The sequence below is a fragment of the Antechinus flavipes genome, chromosome 6 (assembly GCF_016432865.1).
Source record: "Antechinus flavipes isolate AdamAnt ecotype Samford, QLD, Australia chromosome 6, AdamAnt_v2, whole genome shotgun sequence".
In the NCBI taxonomy this organism is placed as follows: Eukaryota; Metazoa; Chordata; class Mammalia; order Dasyuromorphia; family Dasyuridae; genus Antechinus; species Antechinus flavipes.
This window is the reverse complement of record NC_067403.1, coordinates 199,319,233-199,334,848: the sequence shown is the minus strand read 5'-3', so window position 1 is coordinate 199,334,848 and position 15,616 is coordinate 199,319,233. Positions and strand designations below refer to the sequence as shown.

General features: G+C 37.9%; 1 protein-coding gene across 1 annotated transcript in view; it reads right to left on the bottom strand.

The window, feature by feature from the left end:
* DGKQ (diacylglycerol kinase theta) overlaps positions 1-15,616 on the bottom strand; it is a 103,271-nt gene that overhangs the window by 55,807 nt on the left and 31,848 nt on the right. The window contains exons 4-7 of the mRNA XM_051966284.1: positions 12,825-12,910; positions 12,111-12,236; positions 9,003-9,156; positions 5,251-5,325 (exon numbers count right to left, since the gene is read on the bottom strand). Of these exons, the coding sequence (XP_051822244.1) occupies positions 5,251-5,325; positions 9,003-9,156; positions 12,111-12,236; positions 12,825-12,910 (441 nt within the window). The remainder of the gene's footprint in view (positions 1-5,250; positions 5,326-9,002; positions 9,157-12,110; positions 12,237-12,824; positions 12,911-15,616) is intronic.

The window sequence follows — 15,616 nt, the reverse complement described above, 5'->3', positions numbered from 1 at the left end:
TAGTCAGAAGACAACAGACAAGAAGATAATTACATTGCTATATATATGTATATATATAGCAAGAGGACTGGGAGAAAGAGGTGGTAAACCCAAAGACCATTTCCTGTCCTCTTCTCTTTTGTGGGATAAACAAGAATACTCCTTGATGTGAGCAGGAAACCAATGTAATCATCTGACTTTATCAGAGGGGGAAAAAGCCATTCTTTCTAGCATGCCTGCTGCTGAGGGTTCCACAAATACAAGGGAAATGACTTGGTGTGGAGGCTCTGTGGCTGCAGATAACATTTAATGCATGCTGGGAACTTCTTCCTACTCTAGAATAGCCAATTCTCTGAACTCTAAGGATCTGGAGGTCTAAGGTTTGGTTCCTGAGTATCTGTGACCTTGACAAATAAATCCTTTCTCTTCTCTGGGCCTCAATTTTTCTCATCTGTGAAATGATTAGATGGTTTTTTAAGGTCCTTTTCACCTCTAACTGATAATCCTAGATGGTAACATTCACATTATTTCTGGGCCAGAAGGTTCCTTTCAGAGCTGACAGTCTTGGAGTTTCTGAATCTGTAAAGTCACCAGTAGGCCTCTAAGGGATTAAATAAGTTTTTTTTTTTTTCCCCTTCCCTTTTCTGGCCTTCCCTAGTGAGTAGCATTTAGACACCTGGGGAATTTTACAAAAACATTTTTCTTCTCTGTTGGTTCCATCTGGAGACTCCCTGCTGCATTAATTGGGTCGTGATAAGTCTATTAAATGCCTGAGAAAAGTAATTATCTCAGTCTTCCAAATACTCTTACCGTTTAGCTAAAAGCAAAGTGATTGAGGTGCTACTCCTATGAGCCCCAGGGACCACACCACCACTCCCACCAACTCCTCCACCCCTCTTCTGGCAGCCAAAACAACCGAGGGAATCTTAGGCTTCGCTGATCAAGGGCCGTTATCCAGAACAAGAGCATAGACCCACCACTGCTGGGCCATCTGGAGTGTTAAGCATGGTTCTGGGCATATCATCTTGGCAAAGACATTGACAAAACAGAACATACAAATCGGACCATCTGTATTTTGCCTTTCTTTTTATTGTTAGTGCTTAGCAGAATATCTGGCACATAGCTGGCACTTAATAAATACCAGTTTCTATTCTGGAGAGCAGTTTGGAACTATGCCCAAAGAATCACCAAATTATGTATACCCTTTGATTTAGTGACATCACTACTAAATCTATATCCCAAAGAGATTTTTTAAAAATATATTTATACAAAAAAATTTATAGCAGTTCTTTTTTGTGGTGACAAAGAATTGGAATTGAGGGGATGCCCATTAATTGGGGAATGGCTGAACAAATGGTGGTGTAGAATTATAATAGAATATTATTATGTCATTAAAAATAATAAGCAAGTTGACTTCAGAAAAACCTGTAAAGATTTATACAAACTGATGCAAAGTGAAGTGAGCAGAACTAGAAAAACACTAAATACAGTAATAGCAATAGTGTACAATGATCAACTGTGAATAACTTAGCTATTCTCAATAATATAATGATCCAAGACAATTCCAAAGGATTCATCATAAAAAAGTGATATCTACCTCTAAAGATAGAACTGATAGAATCTGAATGTGGATCAGTGCAAACTTCTTTTTTTTTTTTACTTTCTGTAATTTTTCATGGTTTTTTACTTTTGTTATATGTCTTCTTTCACAACATGACTAATACAGAAATATGTTTTCATTGACTACACATATGTAACCCATATCAAATTGCTTAGGGAGAAGGGAGATAAGGGAAAAAGGGAGAAAATTTGGAACTGAAGACCATTAAAAATTTTTTTTTAATCTTTAAAAAAAATTTTAATGAGCTTTTTATTTTCAAAATACATGCATAGAGTTTTCACTATTCATCCTTGCAAAACCTTGTGTTCCAAATTTTTCTTTTTAGACAGCAAATATTTCAATATTAAGTTAAACATATGCAATTCTTTTAAACATATTTCCACATTTATCATGCTGCACAAGAAAAATCAAATCAAAAAGGAAAAATAAATGAGAAAGAAAAACATAAGCAAACAACAACAAAGATGAAAAAACTATGTTGTGATCCACATTTAGTCCCCATAGTCTTCTGTCTGGATGGCTTTCTCCATCAAAGTCTTTTGGCCTGAATCATCTCACTGTTGAAAAGAGCCAAATCTATCATAGTTGATCATCACATAATCTTCTTTGCTGTGTACAGAGTTCTTTTGGTTCTCCTCACTTCACTTAGCATCAGTTCATGTAAGTCTCTCCAGATCTCTCTGAAATCATCCTGCTGATCATTTCAGAGGATTTTTTAAAAAAATGAACATTAATCATTGTCTTTACTTGTGGTTGGGAAAAAATACAGAGTTTTTTTCAATCATGCCAGTTGACTAACCAACTGACATATGAAGAAAAGCTCAATGAGTTCAGTGAGAGGAATAGAAACCAAAGGAGAAAAGATCACTAAGATCATGATAACAGAAGATGTTTATCATGGAGAAGAGAAGATTTAAGGGAATAATGACATAGATATTCTAAGACTGGTGAGTGGTTAAATGAAAGAGGGTCTAGATTTTTTTCTATTTGGAAATAAGAATAGAAATTTCAGAGAGACATTTAAACTCTACATTAAGAAAAACTTTCTATTCTTGCACAATATGACAAATATGGAAATATATAAAAAATATTGTACATGTATAACTGGTATCAGTTTGCTTGCTGTCTTGGGGAAGGAGAGATAAAGGAAAACAGGAAGAAAAAATTTGGAGCTCAAAATCTTACAAAGATGAATCTTGAAAACTATCTTTACATGTATTTGGAAAATAAAATACTATTAAGAATATTTTTTTAAAAAAATAAACTAAAAAAAGAAAAGAAATTTTTAAACAAAACTTTCTATGTACGAATAGAACAAGTTGTCCTGGGTGAAAACTGAATTTCCCCATTACTAAAGGTCTCAAAACTGAGACTGTGTGATCACTTGTCATGGATTTCTGTTGGAAGAAGCTAAAAGGGAATTATGGGAGAACTACAGAACATCTGCACTTCCTTCCAGCTCAAAGTTTTGTGATTCTCTATCTTCAAATGCTGTTTCTTTGGCAGGGACAGTATGTGCCTCCTCCTCCCATAAAGCCTACTCTCTCTTCTCTCAGCATCTTTGGAGAGAAGAGGCAAGGAAACTGGAGGGCTCCCTACAAATGAAGTCCTCAATCATTTATTAAGTGCTTCATAAATATCAGGTACTATAGCTGGGGAGATGAATATAGAGAAAAAAGAACAATGGCTCTTGTCCTCGAGGGTTTACATTTAACAAGAAAAGATAAATACATAATCCGCCACATACATACTACATACAAAACATTCTAACAGGAAAAGATATCATATAACCTGCCATCTGAGGATACTAGGTAATGAGCAAATTTGAGAATTTATTTTTAGTTTGTCCTTTCTTTTTCATACTCCAGAGATATCTCTATTCACGTCTTCCCTAGATGGCAGAATCCATGGAGTCTCATTGCAATTCCAAAGAGCAAGGGAGGAAGGACCACAAGGTCACAGGATCACAGAATTACCTATTCATAAGGACTTCAGAGGGCATCTCAGTTACATCTAACAAAAATTCCCCTTACAGGGTCACCTCCAAAGACAACTTGCTCCACTTCTGAACAAGATGAATTGTCCATGTTTTTTGACTTCTGTCAAGTAGAAATCTGCATCTGCTACTCATGTTCCTAGTTCTCCTCCCTAGGGCCTAATATCATGTTGAATCTTTTTTCCATATGACAATCTTTCAAATATTTAAGAAAGTAATGGTGCTGCTATTAGACCTTCTCTTTGACAGGCTAAACTTTCCCAGGTTCTTCAAGCAATCCCTCTGGGTCTCCAGAGCTCACCTCCCTCACCTTCCTGGCCCCTCTCCTCTACAGGAACTCAAGCTTGTCAGAATCTGTGACACAAATGTATGGCCCAAGTCTAAATATCATATTCCCAGAGATGCTTTGATTAAAAGTCTCACAGCTTTTACTCTGATCAGTAAACTTCTACTAAGACAATCAAATGAAGTTCCCATTGGAAGAAGCATAATAAAACAGAGCTGGCCTTGGAAGCAAAAAAAATTGGGACTCAAGGCACCCTGGGACATATACTGGCTGGCAAATCCTAGGCAAATAACTTAATCTCATTGATCTAGGCCACAATTGCTTAAACTCTGGTTTGAAACCCCAGGTGGGATCTCATAACAATATATGGAGGTTATGAAATTATGATTCATTAATGTTTGCGTTGTATACCCAGAGTTACGTAAAAATTTCTCAGAAGAAAAGGGGTCATGACTGGAAAAAGTTTAAGAAGCCCTGCCCGAGGCAACCCTTTAAGTCTTTAAATTGCAGGGAGTTTCCCTACCTGAGGGTTCATTATAATTCCAGTGAAATCAGGTCCACTCCCTATCCCATAGTTCACATCATCTATTTTGGCTTTACTACTGACTCACTGAATTTGTGGTACACTAAAACCACGAATGAAGCATCTATACCTGCCACATCCTTTTTACAGTTGGGTTTTAAAAAAAAACAACAAAGGCAAACTTTGGCTTAGAGACAGGAAATAAGTTACTCACATAGCTAGTATATATAGTAGCACTAGAGAAAAAGAAAGGGGGAAATGTGATTTTTAGGATCAATTGTAAGATTTTACAGTTATCCTTGTTAAATTTTACTTTTGTTAGGGTTGGCCCATTTTTCTACACTCCTGAGATCTTCTTGGTTCTGAACTATATTGCTGGATTTATTAGTAATCTTTCCCAGTTCTGTGTCATCTACAAATGGGAGATATATGCCATCAATACTTCCTTGGAATCACTGATAAAAATGCCAAACCTCAGATTTCACTACAGGTGACCTTAAATAGAGAATATTTGGGCTGGGTGGACCTTGGGCCTGGAAGATATGAGCTTTTAAAAATAACTATATGACTCAAGCTTATTTCTCCTTTGTGGGTGTAAAAGAAACTGTCACCTTCCTTATCAAGTATCAGAAACACTCCAGCTATTTGCGATCTTTGGTCAATTGTGGTTTTGCTAGAGTGAAAATGGAAGTAAAAGATTTTCATATCAATAGACCTATTCACAAATCTTTCTCCTATCCCGGTGGCTTCAACTGAGAAGGTCCATACATAATAACAGCCCACAGGGAAAGTTACTAACAAACAAACTATTTATGAAATTTTTTCCCTCTGATACAACTACTTACTGGAGTCTGTAGAAACCTGGGCATCTTTGAATGACCCTGGAGCTGGGCCAGCATCCACAGCATCATCAACATCATCTGCAAAGAAGGAGGTTCTAGATTACCCAAATGACAATAACTGAATAATATATTTCTACCATCTACTACCCCAAATTAGTTAACAATTTTTTGCTGTAACTGTTGAATCATTTCAGTCATGTCTAACTCTTCATGACCTATTCTGGGGTTTTCTTGGCAGAGATAGACGAGTAATTTGCCATTTCCTTTTCCTGCTCATTTTACAGAAAGGGAAATTAAGGTAAACAGGGTTATGTGACTTGCTCAGGGTCACATACCTATTAAGTGTCTGAGGTCAGATTTGAAATCAGGAAGCTCCTGAGTACTGGATCCCAAGTCCAGTACTCTATTTACTATGCCATGTGACTGCCCATTTCAAATTTTATGTAACATTAAAATATCAACTTCCCTAGAGAAAATGGCACCCTTGGTAACAGTGTTTATCTATAATATGGACAATCACTCTAAAATCCAAACTATTTGCTATTCAGATACAAGATGTACCTTTCATGAAAGACATAGGTCAGTATCCTGGTTCCTCCTCATCAAGGCTCAGAGAAACTCATAAAAGATCAGTCCATGGGTTCTTAAAAGAAGGGATGGCACTTTCCAGGATCTTCTATTTCCTGAGGGAACCTCAAAGAGTACCCAGCTAGCCAACATAGCATCTCAGATACGCAAAGTACAATCTGCACAATCTCAGTCTGGCTTTCTCTGATGTTGATAACAGCATCTTTTATTTACCAGCCAAGTCCCACTTCTGTCGCAACCACTGACCCTCTTAATAGCACTCTCCAAGATGTCCCCATTTCTTCCCTCTCTCTCTCCTCCCACCCCTCACTCTCCCCACAGCCCTCCTGCCAAATGGGCTCTCCCTTAGCAGCCAAATCATAGATCCTTGTAGTGGACTTTCCAAACCACTAATATGTGTCTACACTCCCATTTGATCCTCAAGAAGCCCTGTGATTAGGATAGGGCAAGGGCTATTATTATCCTCATTTAACAAATAAGTAAACTAAGGTTCAGAAAGAAATAGTTCTTCATAGTCACATGGCTAGCAAACCCACAAGCAAGGTCTATAATAAAAAAAAAGCCTCCTATGTGGAGGTTCTAATTCCAACTATGCTACTTATGACCTATATGACTTCAGATTAGTTATATATCCTTGGCTTCCCCATCTATATCATGAGGAGGTTGAATTATTTGCCTCTCCGAATTCTAGCCCTAAATTCTATGATACTATGTGGCAGAACATAATCATAATAAGAGATCTGAAATTTGTGTATGTGTGTGTATATAATAATGTAAATATCTCACAATAATGTAAAGTAGATACCACAGGCATAATTATTTCCCCTTTACAGATGAGAAAACTGAGGCATAGAGAGGTTAAATAACATGCCTATGGTAACAAAGCTAGGAATGTCTGAGGCAGGTTTGAAGTATGATTTAAATCCACTACTCATGAGCACAGTCCGGTATCCTGCCATCCTGATGACCTCTCAACTGAACTATGATGTCTCTGTATTGCCAACCATGATGGCTCGCCATTTCTCAGACATGTTCCCCCTTGTGATGGAGGTCACTCAGACTTGAAAGTTTATCATCTCAGCTTCTTTTATCCAATCCAATATATTAAGTATTTACTGGGTTCCAACTACATATCAGGCCTTGGGGTAAGCCTTGGGGATACAAAAAATAAAGCAAAAGAATCCCTGCCCTCAAGGAGCTCATATGCTACAAGGGGTCGTTTCTTCTCTCTTACTCCTGGATCATTAACTGAGTCCTGGTCTTCCTTTCTTTATCAAGTCCCTTCTGGCCACTCCTTCATTTGCCTTCTCACTGCCAGCACCTTGGCTTTCTTTCCTCCACCTGTGTCGTGTCTGGGCTGTTGTGACTGTCTCCTATCTTCATCCAATCTTTTCCCCTTCCAATTTCTCTAACAGAGTACTGCCAGACCATTCTTCCTAAAATACTACTCAGCACATTCAAATGTTCCCAGAACACTTTTTCTGAAAGACAAAAACAACTACTGCTTTCCTCACATTTATGATTTAAAAGGCACTTCTTTCACAATCTCTACTTTGCTCTTATGACCCTCTACCTTATTTAATAGTGATTCATGTACATGTAACATTTCCACTTAGTAATCACGAAATTCCTTGAAAGACTGAGATTGTAATTTTTTTCATCTTTATCTCTCTAGAGTAAGTGAATAACAAATGTTTATTGGAACTGAATTTCTTTAATATTTCTCCCTTGCTCTAAAGCCAGGTCCTGCCTTCCTAGAGAATTGAGTACCAAGCAGAAGGTAGGTAATCACTATTTCAACTATTTTTCTGGTGCTCTACCATGCCAGTGCAGTCCAATGGCTCTGAGGAAAGAGTGAGACTGATGACTTTCCACAACCCCACCTTATTTAAATCCAATTCACTTGCAAGTCAAGTCTATACCCGCCTGACATCCTCGATCTAGGGACAAATAACAACAATCTTCTATTATCTAAAAAGTGGAAGAGGGATTAGGCTTAGTGGGTTTGGCTTCCAAGAAGAAATCATTGAGTATGACCTCTTCATTGGATAGATGGATAACAGAGAGGGCTCTTAGGGGCATGCCCAATTAGGGTGCAAGCTTCCTGAGGATAAAGATAGTATTTGTACCTCTATCCATCCCTAAAGCTCCGTAAATAGTAAGTGCCCAATTAATGCTAGATGGTGATTTTTAAATGAAAGTTTAATTAAAATAGTAATGACCTAAAAGAAGCAATTTGGTATGGTGGAAAGAGTAGTAAATTTGGAGTCAGAGAATATGGGTTCAAAATTTGAACTCTGCTATTTATTTCTGGGGTAACTATAGACATGGCACTTAAATTACTTTCAGCTTTAGTGTTCTCCCTTGTGAAATGAAGGAGTTGAACTAAATTAAAGGTTCCTAACATTTTTTGTATCATAGACACTGTTGGCAAGTAGTTTATAGGTCCCTTCACAGAATCATATTATTAAATGCATAAAATAAAATGCAGAAGATTACAGAAGAAAGAATTATATTGAAATATAGTTGTCAAAATATGAAGGATAGGTAGGTGGTGTAATGGATAATGTACTGGCCTAGAGTCAGAAAGGTTCATCTTCCTAAATTCAAATCTGGCCTCATGCACTCAATAGCTGTGTGACATTGGGCAAGCCACTTAATACTGCTTGCCTTAGTTTCCTCATCTGTAAAAAGAGCTGGAGAAGGAAACAGCAAGCCATTCCAGTATCTCTACCAAGAAAACTCCAAATGGAGTCACAAAGAATCAGACATAACTTAAAAAACAACTGAATGACAAATATTAAAATATACACGCACATTCACACAATACATGTGGTGTGTGTTCATAGAATCCAGGTTAAGAATCCCTTTTCCATTCTAAATCATTTAATCCTGGTAAATTCTGTAAATGAACAATGAAGTGTGGGTTCTCATTTTAACACCAAAAGTTGCACAGCAGTAGCCTGTTGGATCAAGACTCTTATCTCCTATGGGGAATATTTATTTATAGACTAGAAAACAAAGATTTTGGACACTGGTAAATCAGGAAGGACTCATCATTTGGTTTGGGGCTACCCTAGATGACCTGTAGGACTTCTTCCAACCCACCAATTCTATGAATTATATTTATTTAAAAAACAATAACAACTGTACTTCTTCCCCCATACCTGGCTCTGTATGGATGCTCTCTGAGATCCGGAAGCAGTGCATTTTGCTGAAATTTCGAGAGGACAAACGCACACAGTTAGGGGGAAGAATCATGTTCTTCAGCCGGCCAAACGTGCACTCAGGGGTCACAACAGCATAACAGGCAGTATGAGCCTAGAACCAAATCAAAGCACAATAACAAAGTTACAACAAAGACTCAACCCTGAACATTGAGGGAAACATTGAATGGGAAAATCTTGTATCAAGAAGAAACAGGAAAGAAGAAGAAGCTGAGAAATGAAGTTATAAAGAAAAAAGTTGTGCAGGACTGGGATTCAAATCCCACCTCCAATATTTCTTATCTGGATGATTCTGATGAGATTGCAATCTCACCAGACCTCAATTTTTTCCTCAATAAAATAGGCAACCAGGACTAGATTATTTCTAATAGCCTTCTGGCAGGATGGTGTAGTGGACAAAACACTATTGAACTTATAGTCAGGACAACCTGGGCTTTGGGTTCTCCCTCTGACACTTATTTGCTTCATGATTCTGGACAAATCTTTTAAACTCTCCAAACTTTAGTTTTGTGATCTCTAAGGTGGAGATAAGAATTGTACTTACTTCAGAGGGCTGTAATTCAGAGGGAATTAAAAGAGATCATCTGTATAAAGAGCTTACAAGCTTTAAAAGACTATAGAAATGTTTATTATTATTATTATTAATAAACATCACAAATTAATAATAAAATATTTTGCCCTTAAAAGATGGCATGGGGGGCAGCTAGGTGGTGCAGTAGTTAAAGCACCGATCCTAGAGTCAAGAGTTCAAATCCAGTTTCAGACACTTATGTGATCCTGGACAGATCATTTAACCTTGATTATCTCCAACCCCCTCCCCCCCCCCCCCCCAAAAAAAAAATACATGATGCAGGGTATAGAGAATGTGTCTTGGGCTTGAGTTTCAGTTGGGTCTCTAAACTCAGTAGCTATATAGCCATCAATAAGTCACTCCCTCTTTGTGTCTTAATTTCCTGGAATCACAGATCAGAATTAAAAGAGACTTAAATGACTTTTTTAGAACAGCTCCCTCATTTAATAGGTGAGAATGAAGAGACCCAGAAAGGGAACATAATCATTGTTCTCACTTCCAGAGCACGTTGTGGCTTACAACAATTGTTTATGGTCCATGATGCAAGTATTATTATACCCATGTTGTAGAGAAGGCTACTGAGAGAGGATTTCAACTAAGTGGCCAAAGCAAAACTCAAAACCAAGACTTCTGATCCCAGGAGAGGTCTTCTTTCCTCTGTGGCACCTGCTGCTTCTCCTCTGCTATCAGTTTTTGTGAATCTGTTTTATTTTTTCACTAGACTGTTAACTCCATTAAGGAAAAGACTAGATTTAAACTTTGCTTCTCCCCAAGCACAAGCACAGGGCTTTATATACTATTTAATAAATAAGTGCTGAGTTCTCTCAACAGAGTTGAGAACACAAGGAATTCATAAACATACTGAATTCATTCAAGAGAACAAAACTGCCTTCCCTCCACAGAAGACACAAGCCTTCTCAGCCCCCACCCCCTCAATCTCTTTTCTGCTTCCTAATCCCTTTTCTAAATCCATCTGCGGGGTGGTGAAATGAATAGAGCACCAGTTCTAAAAGATCTGAGTTTTGAGTTCAGACCCAACCTCAGACTCTTAGCTATGTGACACTTAGACTCTATTTGCCCCAGTTCCTCATCTATAAAATGGGGATCCACTGGAGAAGGAAATAGCAAATTCTCCAGTATCTTTGCCAAGAAAACTCCATGGACAAAGACCATGGGTCACATAGAGTTGAGCACAACTGACTGACTGAACAACAATAACCCCTTTTGTATGTCCTCTTCCCAGAATGGCATCTACTCCAAGAGCGAAGGCTATTCTAGTTTCTTCTGCTTCCTACCTGAAATTTCCTTTTGGATGGAAAGTTCTAGTCATAAAATAGGGGAATTTATAGACATTCAACAGCCATAGACAGCTGAGGAGGGCACTCCAGCCATGGGAACTATGATGAACAAAAGTATGGAAAGTCAGCACCGGGAGTATTTGGGGTACACAAAGTCATCTAGCTTTGCTGGGGCATAAAGTGAATGGAAGGGAGCCCTGTGAATCACTGGGACAGGTAGAACAAAGGGGCTGAGGTTTTAGTTTACAAAGATATAGAAAGCAAGGTCCCAATATCCCCTTTGTGCCCAAAGCCACTTAGAGTTAGGTTGAACATATCAGCTGTGTAAGATAAGGAACAAAGAGCTCTGCTGTTCACTAAGAGAAGATATAAAGCAAGATGATCCCATTACACTGAAGAATGTTCTGTCTTGGTTAGTTTTTTCCTAGTTTCCACCATATTAATCCACAAAAGCCATAAGATTTCAGAGTTAGACTAGACAATAAAGACCTCTGGCAATGTGATAAAGTTTATAAATCGCCTCTCTGAATCATGTTACTAAATGCAGAATACAAAATACAAAGGATTACCTAGTAAATCCAATATTTTGAAATACAGCTATTATTATTATTTTTTTAAATTTTATTTTATTTAATAATAATTTTGTATTGACAGAATCCATGCCAGGGTAATTTTTTACAACATTATCCCTTGCACTCACTTATGTTTCGTTTTTTCCCCTCCCTCCCTCCACCCTACCCCCCCAAGATGGCAAGCAGTCCTATATATGTTAAATATATTTACAGCTATTATTATTACAATTAATTTAATTATTATTAAAATTCAATATATTTTTAAAAGTCTACATAACCCAGATTAAGAAACTCTGGTCTAGTCTAATTCCATTACCTTCCTCAGGAACCTATGACATAAAGAGTTTAAATGAACTGGCTAGGGTCCCTCAGACATAAGCGGTAGAGCCTCAGATTTCAGCTCCCATATCCTTTCCTTTTATCTGCTGTCTGCCCCCATTGGGCTGTGAGCTCTTGGAACACGAGGATGTCTTTTGCTTTTTTTGTATCCCCAACACTTAGCTCGGTTCCTGGCACAGAGTAAGCACTTAATAAATCAGTTTTTGTCTGTCCCAAAGTGCAACCCAGATAAGAATTGTTATAATGAATGGGATTATTAGAAACCTACCAGAATGCCACACCATTCACACCGCATGCCTGACAGCACTTCCGAGGACCCACAGGTCTTCTTACATACCTCGCAGCGGACATTTGATGAGAGATTGCCCTCCCTCCAGTGATGATGGTATGTGTCCTGAAAACAAAGATCAGAGCCAGTGTTCATCAATAGGAAGGAATAATAATAAAAAAACTAAGATCACAGAGGACACAAATAAACATTTAGTAAGCCCTGAGGATACAAAACAGAGGTAAAAAATAGTTCCTGTCCACAAGGAGATTATAAGCTAATGGACAATGTCAAGATTATGAACCTGGAAGAGTGGAAGGCTCTTGTATCCTTGACAAAAAGAGGGAAGTTTGGAATAGGGAAAAGCTTATGGGAAAAGATAATGAGTCTAGTTTTGAATATGAAAGGACTCTAAGATACCCAGTTTGAAATGCCCAACAACCAAGATAGGAGAAAAGCTCAAGCTCAGGGGAGAGAATGGAGCTGGATCCATAATTTGTGAGGTTTCTGCATAGACATGATAATTAAACACATTCCTGGAGCTCCCTGAGGGCAGGGCCAAGCCAAGCACAAGGAAGATCAAGAAAAGATTTTCAAATGTCAGCTGAATTCTAGGAAGCTGCACTTTTTTTTTTTTCCATTCAGAGAGAACATTCCCTCAAATAATTCCATACACTTGGGCATTTTTCTTGAGTCTGTCCGAGCATCACTTACGTGGTCCTGGTGACCATCCTGATGACACTGGCGGCAATCACTGCAGGCAAAGGGGACACAGTCGGCATGCACGTACAGCTCACAAACTAAGGGGAGAAAAAAGTATTTTACTCAGATGGCCACTGACTTCTGTGCTCCCAGAGCTTATCCTTGCTTCAATACTTGAGTCCATCTTGTAGAAGACTATTGCCAAGTCTTACTCCTTCAAGACCCAGCTCAAGTGCCACATCCTAAACTTCCTCCCCTACCTCAATAATTCACATTTCTCTTACATATTTCTCTTTTCTAACCTAGATCAATACACCCTTCTTGCCTGAGAGTTCCAATGCCAAGCCACTTCTGTATCAAATGCTTGATCCTTGAGTTAGACAATAGAATGTGATGTTTGTTGAAGAGTGTGTTAATGAATCAACAAGCATTTAATAAGTGCCTCTGTTCCAGGAATTCTCCTCTAAGTGTTGGAGGTAAAAGGATGAAGGTGAAATAATCATTCCCCTCAAAGACCTTACTTAAAAAAAAATATATATATATATATATATATAATAGCTTTTTATTTTTTAAAATATATGCAATGGAAAGATAGTTTTCAACATCCCCTCTTGCAAAACCTTGCAAAAAAATTTCTTGCCCTTCCCCCACCCCCAAGACAGCAAGTAATCCAATACGAATTAAACATGTGCAATTTTTTTTTTTTTTGGGGGGGGGGGCTGGGGCAACTGGGGTTAAGTGACTTGCCCAGGGTCATACAGCCAGGCCAGATTTGAACTCAGATCCTCCTGACTTCAGGGCTGGTGCTCTATCCACTGTGCCATCTTGCTGTTCCCTGTGCAATTGTTCTAAACATATTTTCACATTTATCAAGTTGCACAAGAAAAATCGAACCAAAAGGGGGAAAAATGAGAAAGAAAAAAGCAAACAAACAAACAAACAACAACAAAGATAAAAATACTATGTTGTGATCCACATTCAATCTTTATAGTCCTCTCTCTGGTTGTAGATGTTTCTCTCCATCACAAGTCTATTGAAATTGCCTTGAATCACCTCATTGTTGAAATGACCCAAGTCGACAGTTGATCATCACGTAATCTTGTTGTTACTGTGTACAATGTTCTCTTGGTTCTATTCACTTCACTAAGCTGGAAAGACATTTAAGTCTTTCCAGGCTTTTCTGAAATCAGCTTGTTCATCATTTTGCACAGAACAATAATATTACATTACATTCATATACCATAATTTATTCAGCCATACTCTAACTGATGGGCATCTACTCAGTTTCCAGTAATGACTTTACTTTCTAATAAGAAAGATAATCACATATAGAAGCACATAGTAATCTATATATTGAGTTGTATATGTTTTCTATCTCCTCCCAATACAGAATTTTTGGTCACACTGTATCTTCTCAATGGAAGAGGGAAAACTAGAATACTATTATGTGGTGAGGGAGGGGGCCACAAAATTCTAATGTAAAAAAAGAGATTTTTGCTCTCAAAATGATTGTAAACAACTATTGTAGATCAAACTGATAAAGATAAAAAAAATTGAACTGAGAGTAAGAGACCCTGGTTCTCTCTCTCCCTCTCTGGAACTCAGCTACAAGATGAGAAAGAAGGCTTATAAGGTCTCTTCCACTCTTGAGATTCAATGATGCTGTAACTAAGCCCAAAGTGAAAGAGATCAAGATGCTGTGAAAAGGCATTACATGTTTTGTTCCAGAAGCCTGTTCTAACTCTGAAGTCAACCAGACCTCTCAACTATTTCATAGCGATTTCTAAATCTCCACCATGTGCTCAATGTTCTCAGAAAGTACACATGCCACCTGGTCCCTGTCTCTTAGGAAGCTTCTGTTCCAGGGCAGCCTGGCCATACACCCACACATTAAGTGTTTTTAGTTTTAATGTCTGTTTTTACATTTCCTGACAAAAGGTAGATAAGTTGAGGATCCCTGTTTGACCCCACTAAGCCCCAGAAATCTCCTTCTTTGAGAAGGATTTAGAGCAGGGGTTCTGAATCTGGGATCATGAACTTGTTTTTGAATATTTTGATAACTATATTTCAATAGAATTGACTTCTTTAATAATCCTATGAATTTTATTTTATACATTTAAAAACATTATCTTCAGATGAGAATCTGAAGACCATCAATGGAGTCCATGACAAAAAATGTTAAGAACCTCTGGATTAGAGAGAAAGGGAAAAGCTTTGTGAGCAGAAAAGCATCCCAGCCATGCAAAGAAAGTCAGAAAAAACCATGACATTCAACGAGGAAGGATGAAACTATAGATACTGTTAGATACCAAGTCTCTCCATTAATTAATCAATGTCACTTTATGTATCAGTTATCTGGGTTTATGTCTTACTGATGTTTCAATTTCTCCAGGAGGGCAGGGGCCATGCTTTTGTCTCATCCACTAATGCACAGTCAGATAGTACAGTAGATAGAGCATCAACCCTGAAGTCAAGAGGACCTGAGTTCAAATCTGGTCACAGACACTTAACACTTCCCGGCTATGTGAGCCTGGGCAAGTCACTTAACCCCAACTGTCTCACCAATAATAATAAAATACTAAGATATTATACATGTTATATAAAATAGCATAGAATAGTGAGTGTGCTCAGTTACTGCCCTGGTGCATATATCAAGAAAGATTCCCAAACACTATGTGGCACCCACATGGTAAACTTATGAGAAATCTAACATAAGTCATATAAACTATAGAGGAAATACCCATCATCAATGATATCCCAGGCCCATTTAAGTATCTGATTAATCAATTAATAGCTAGTGTGTG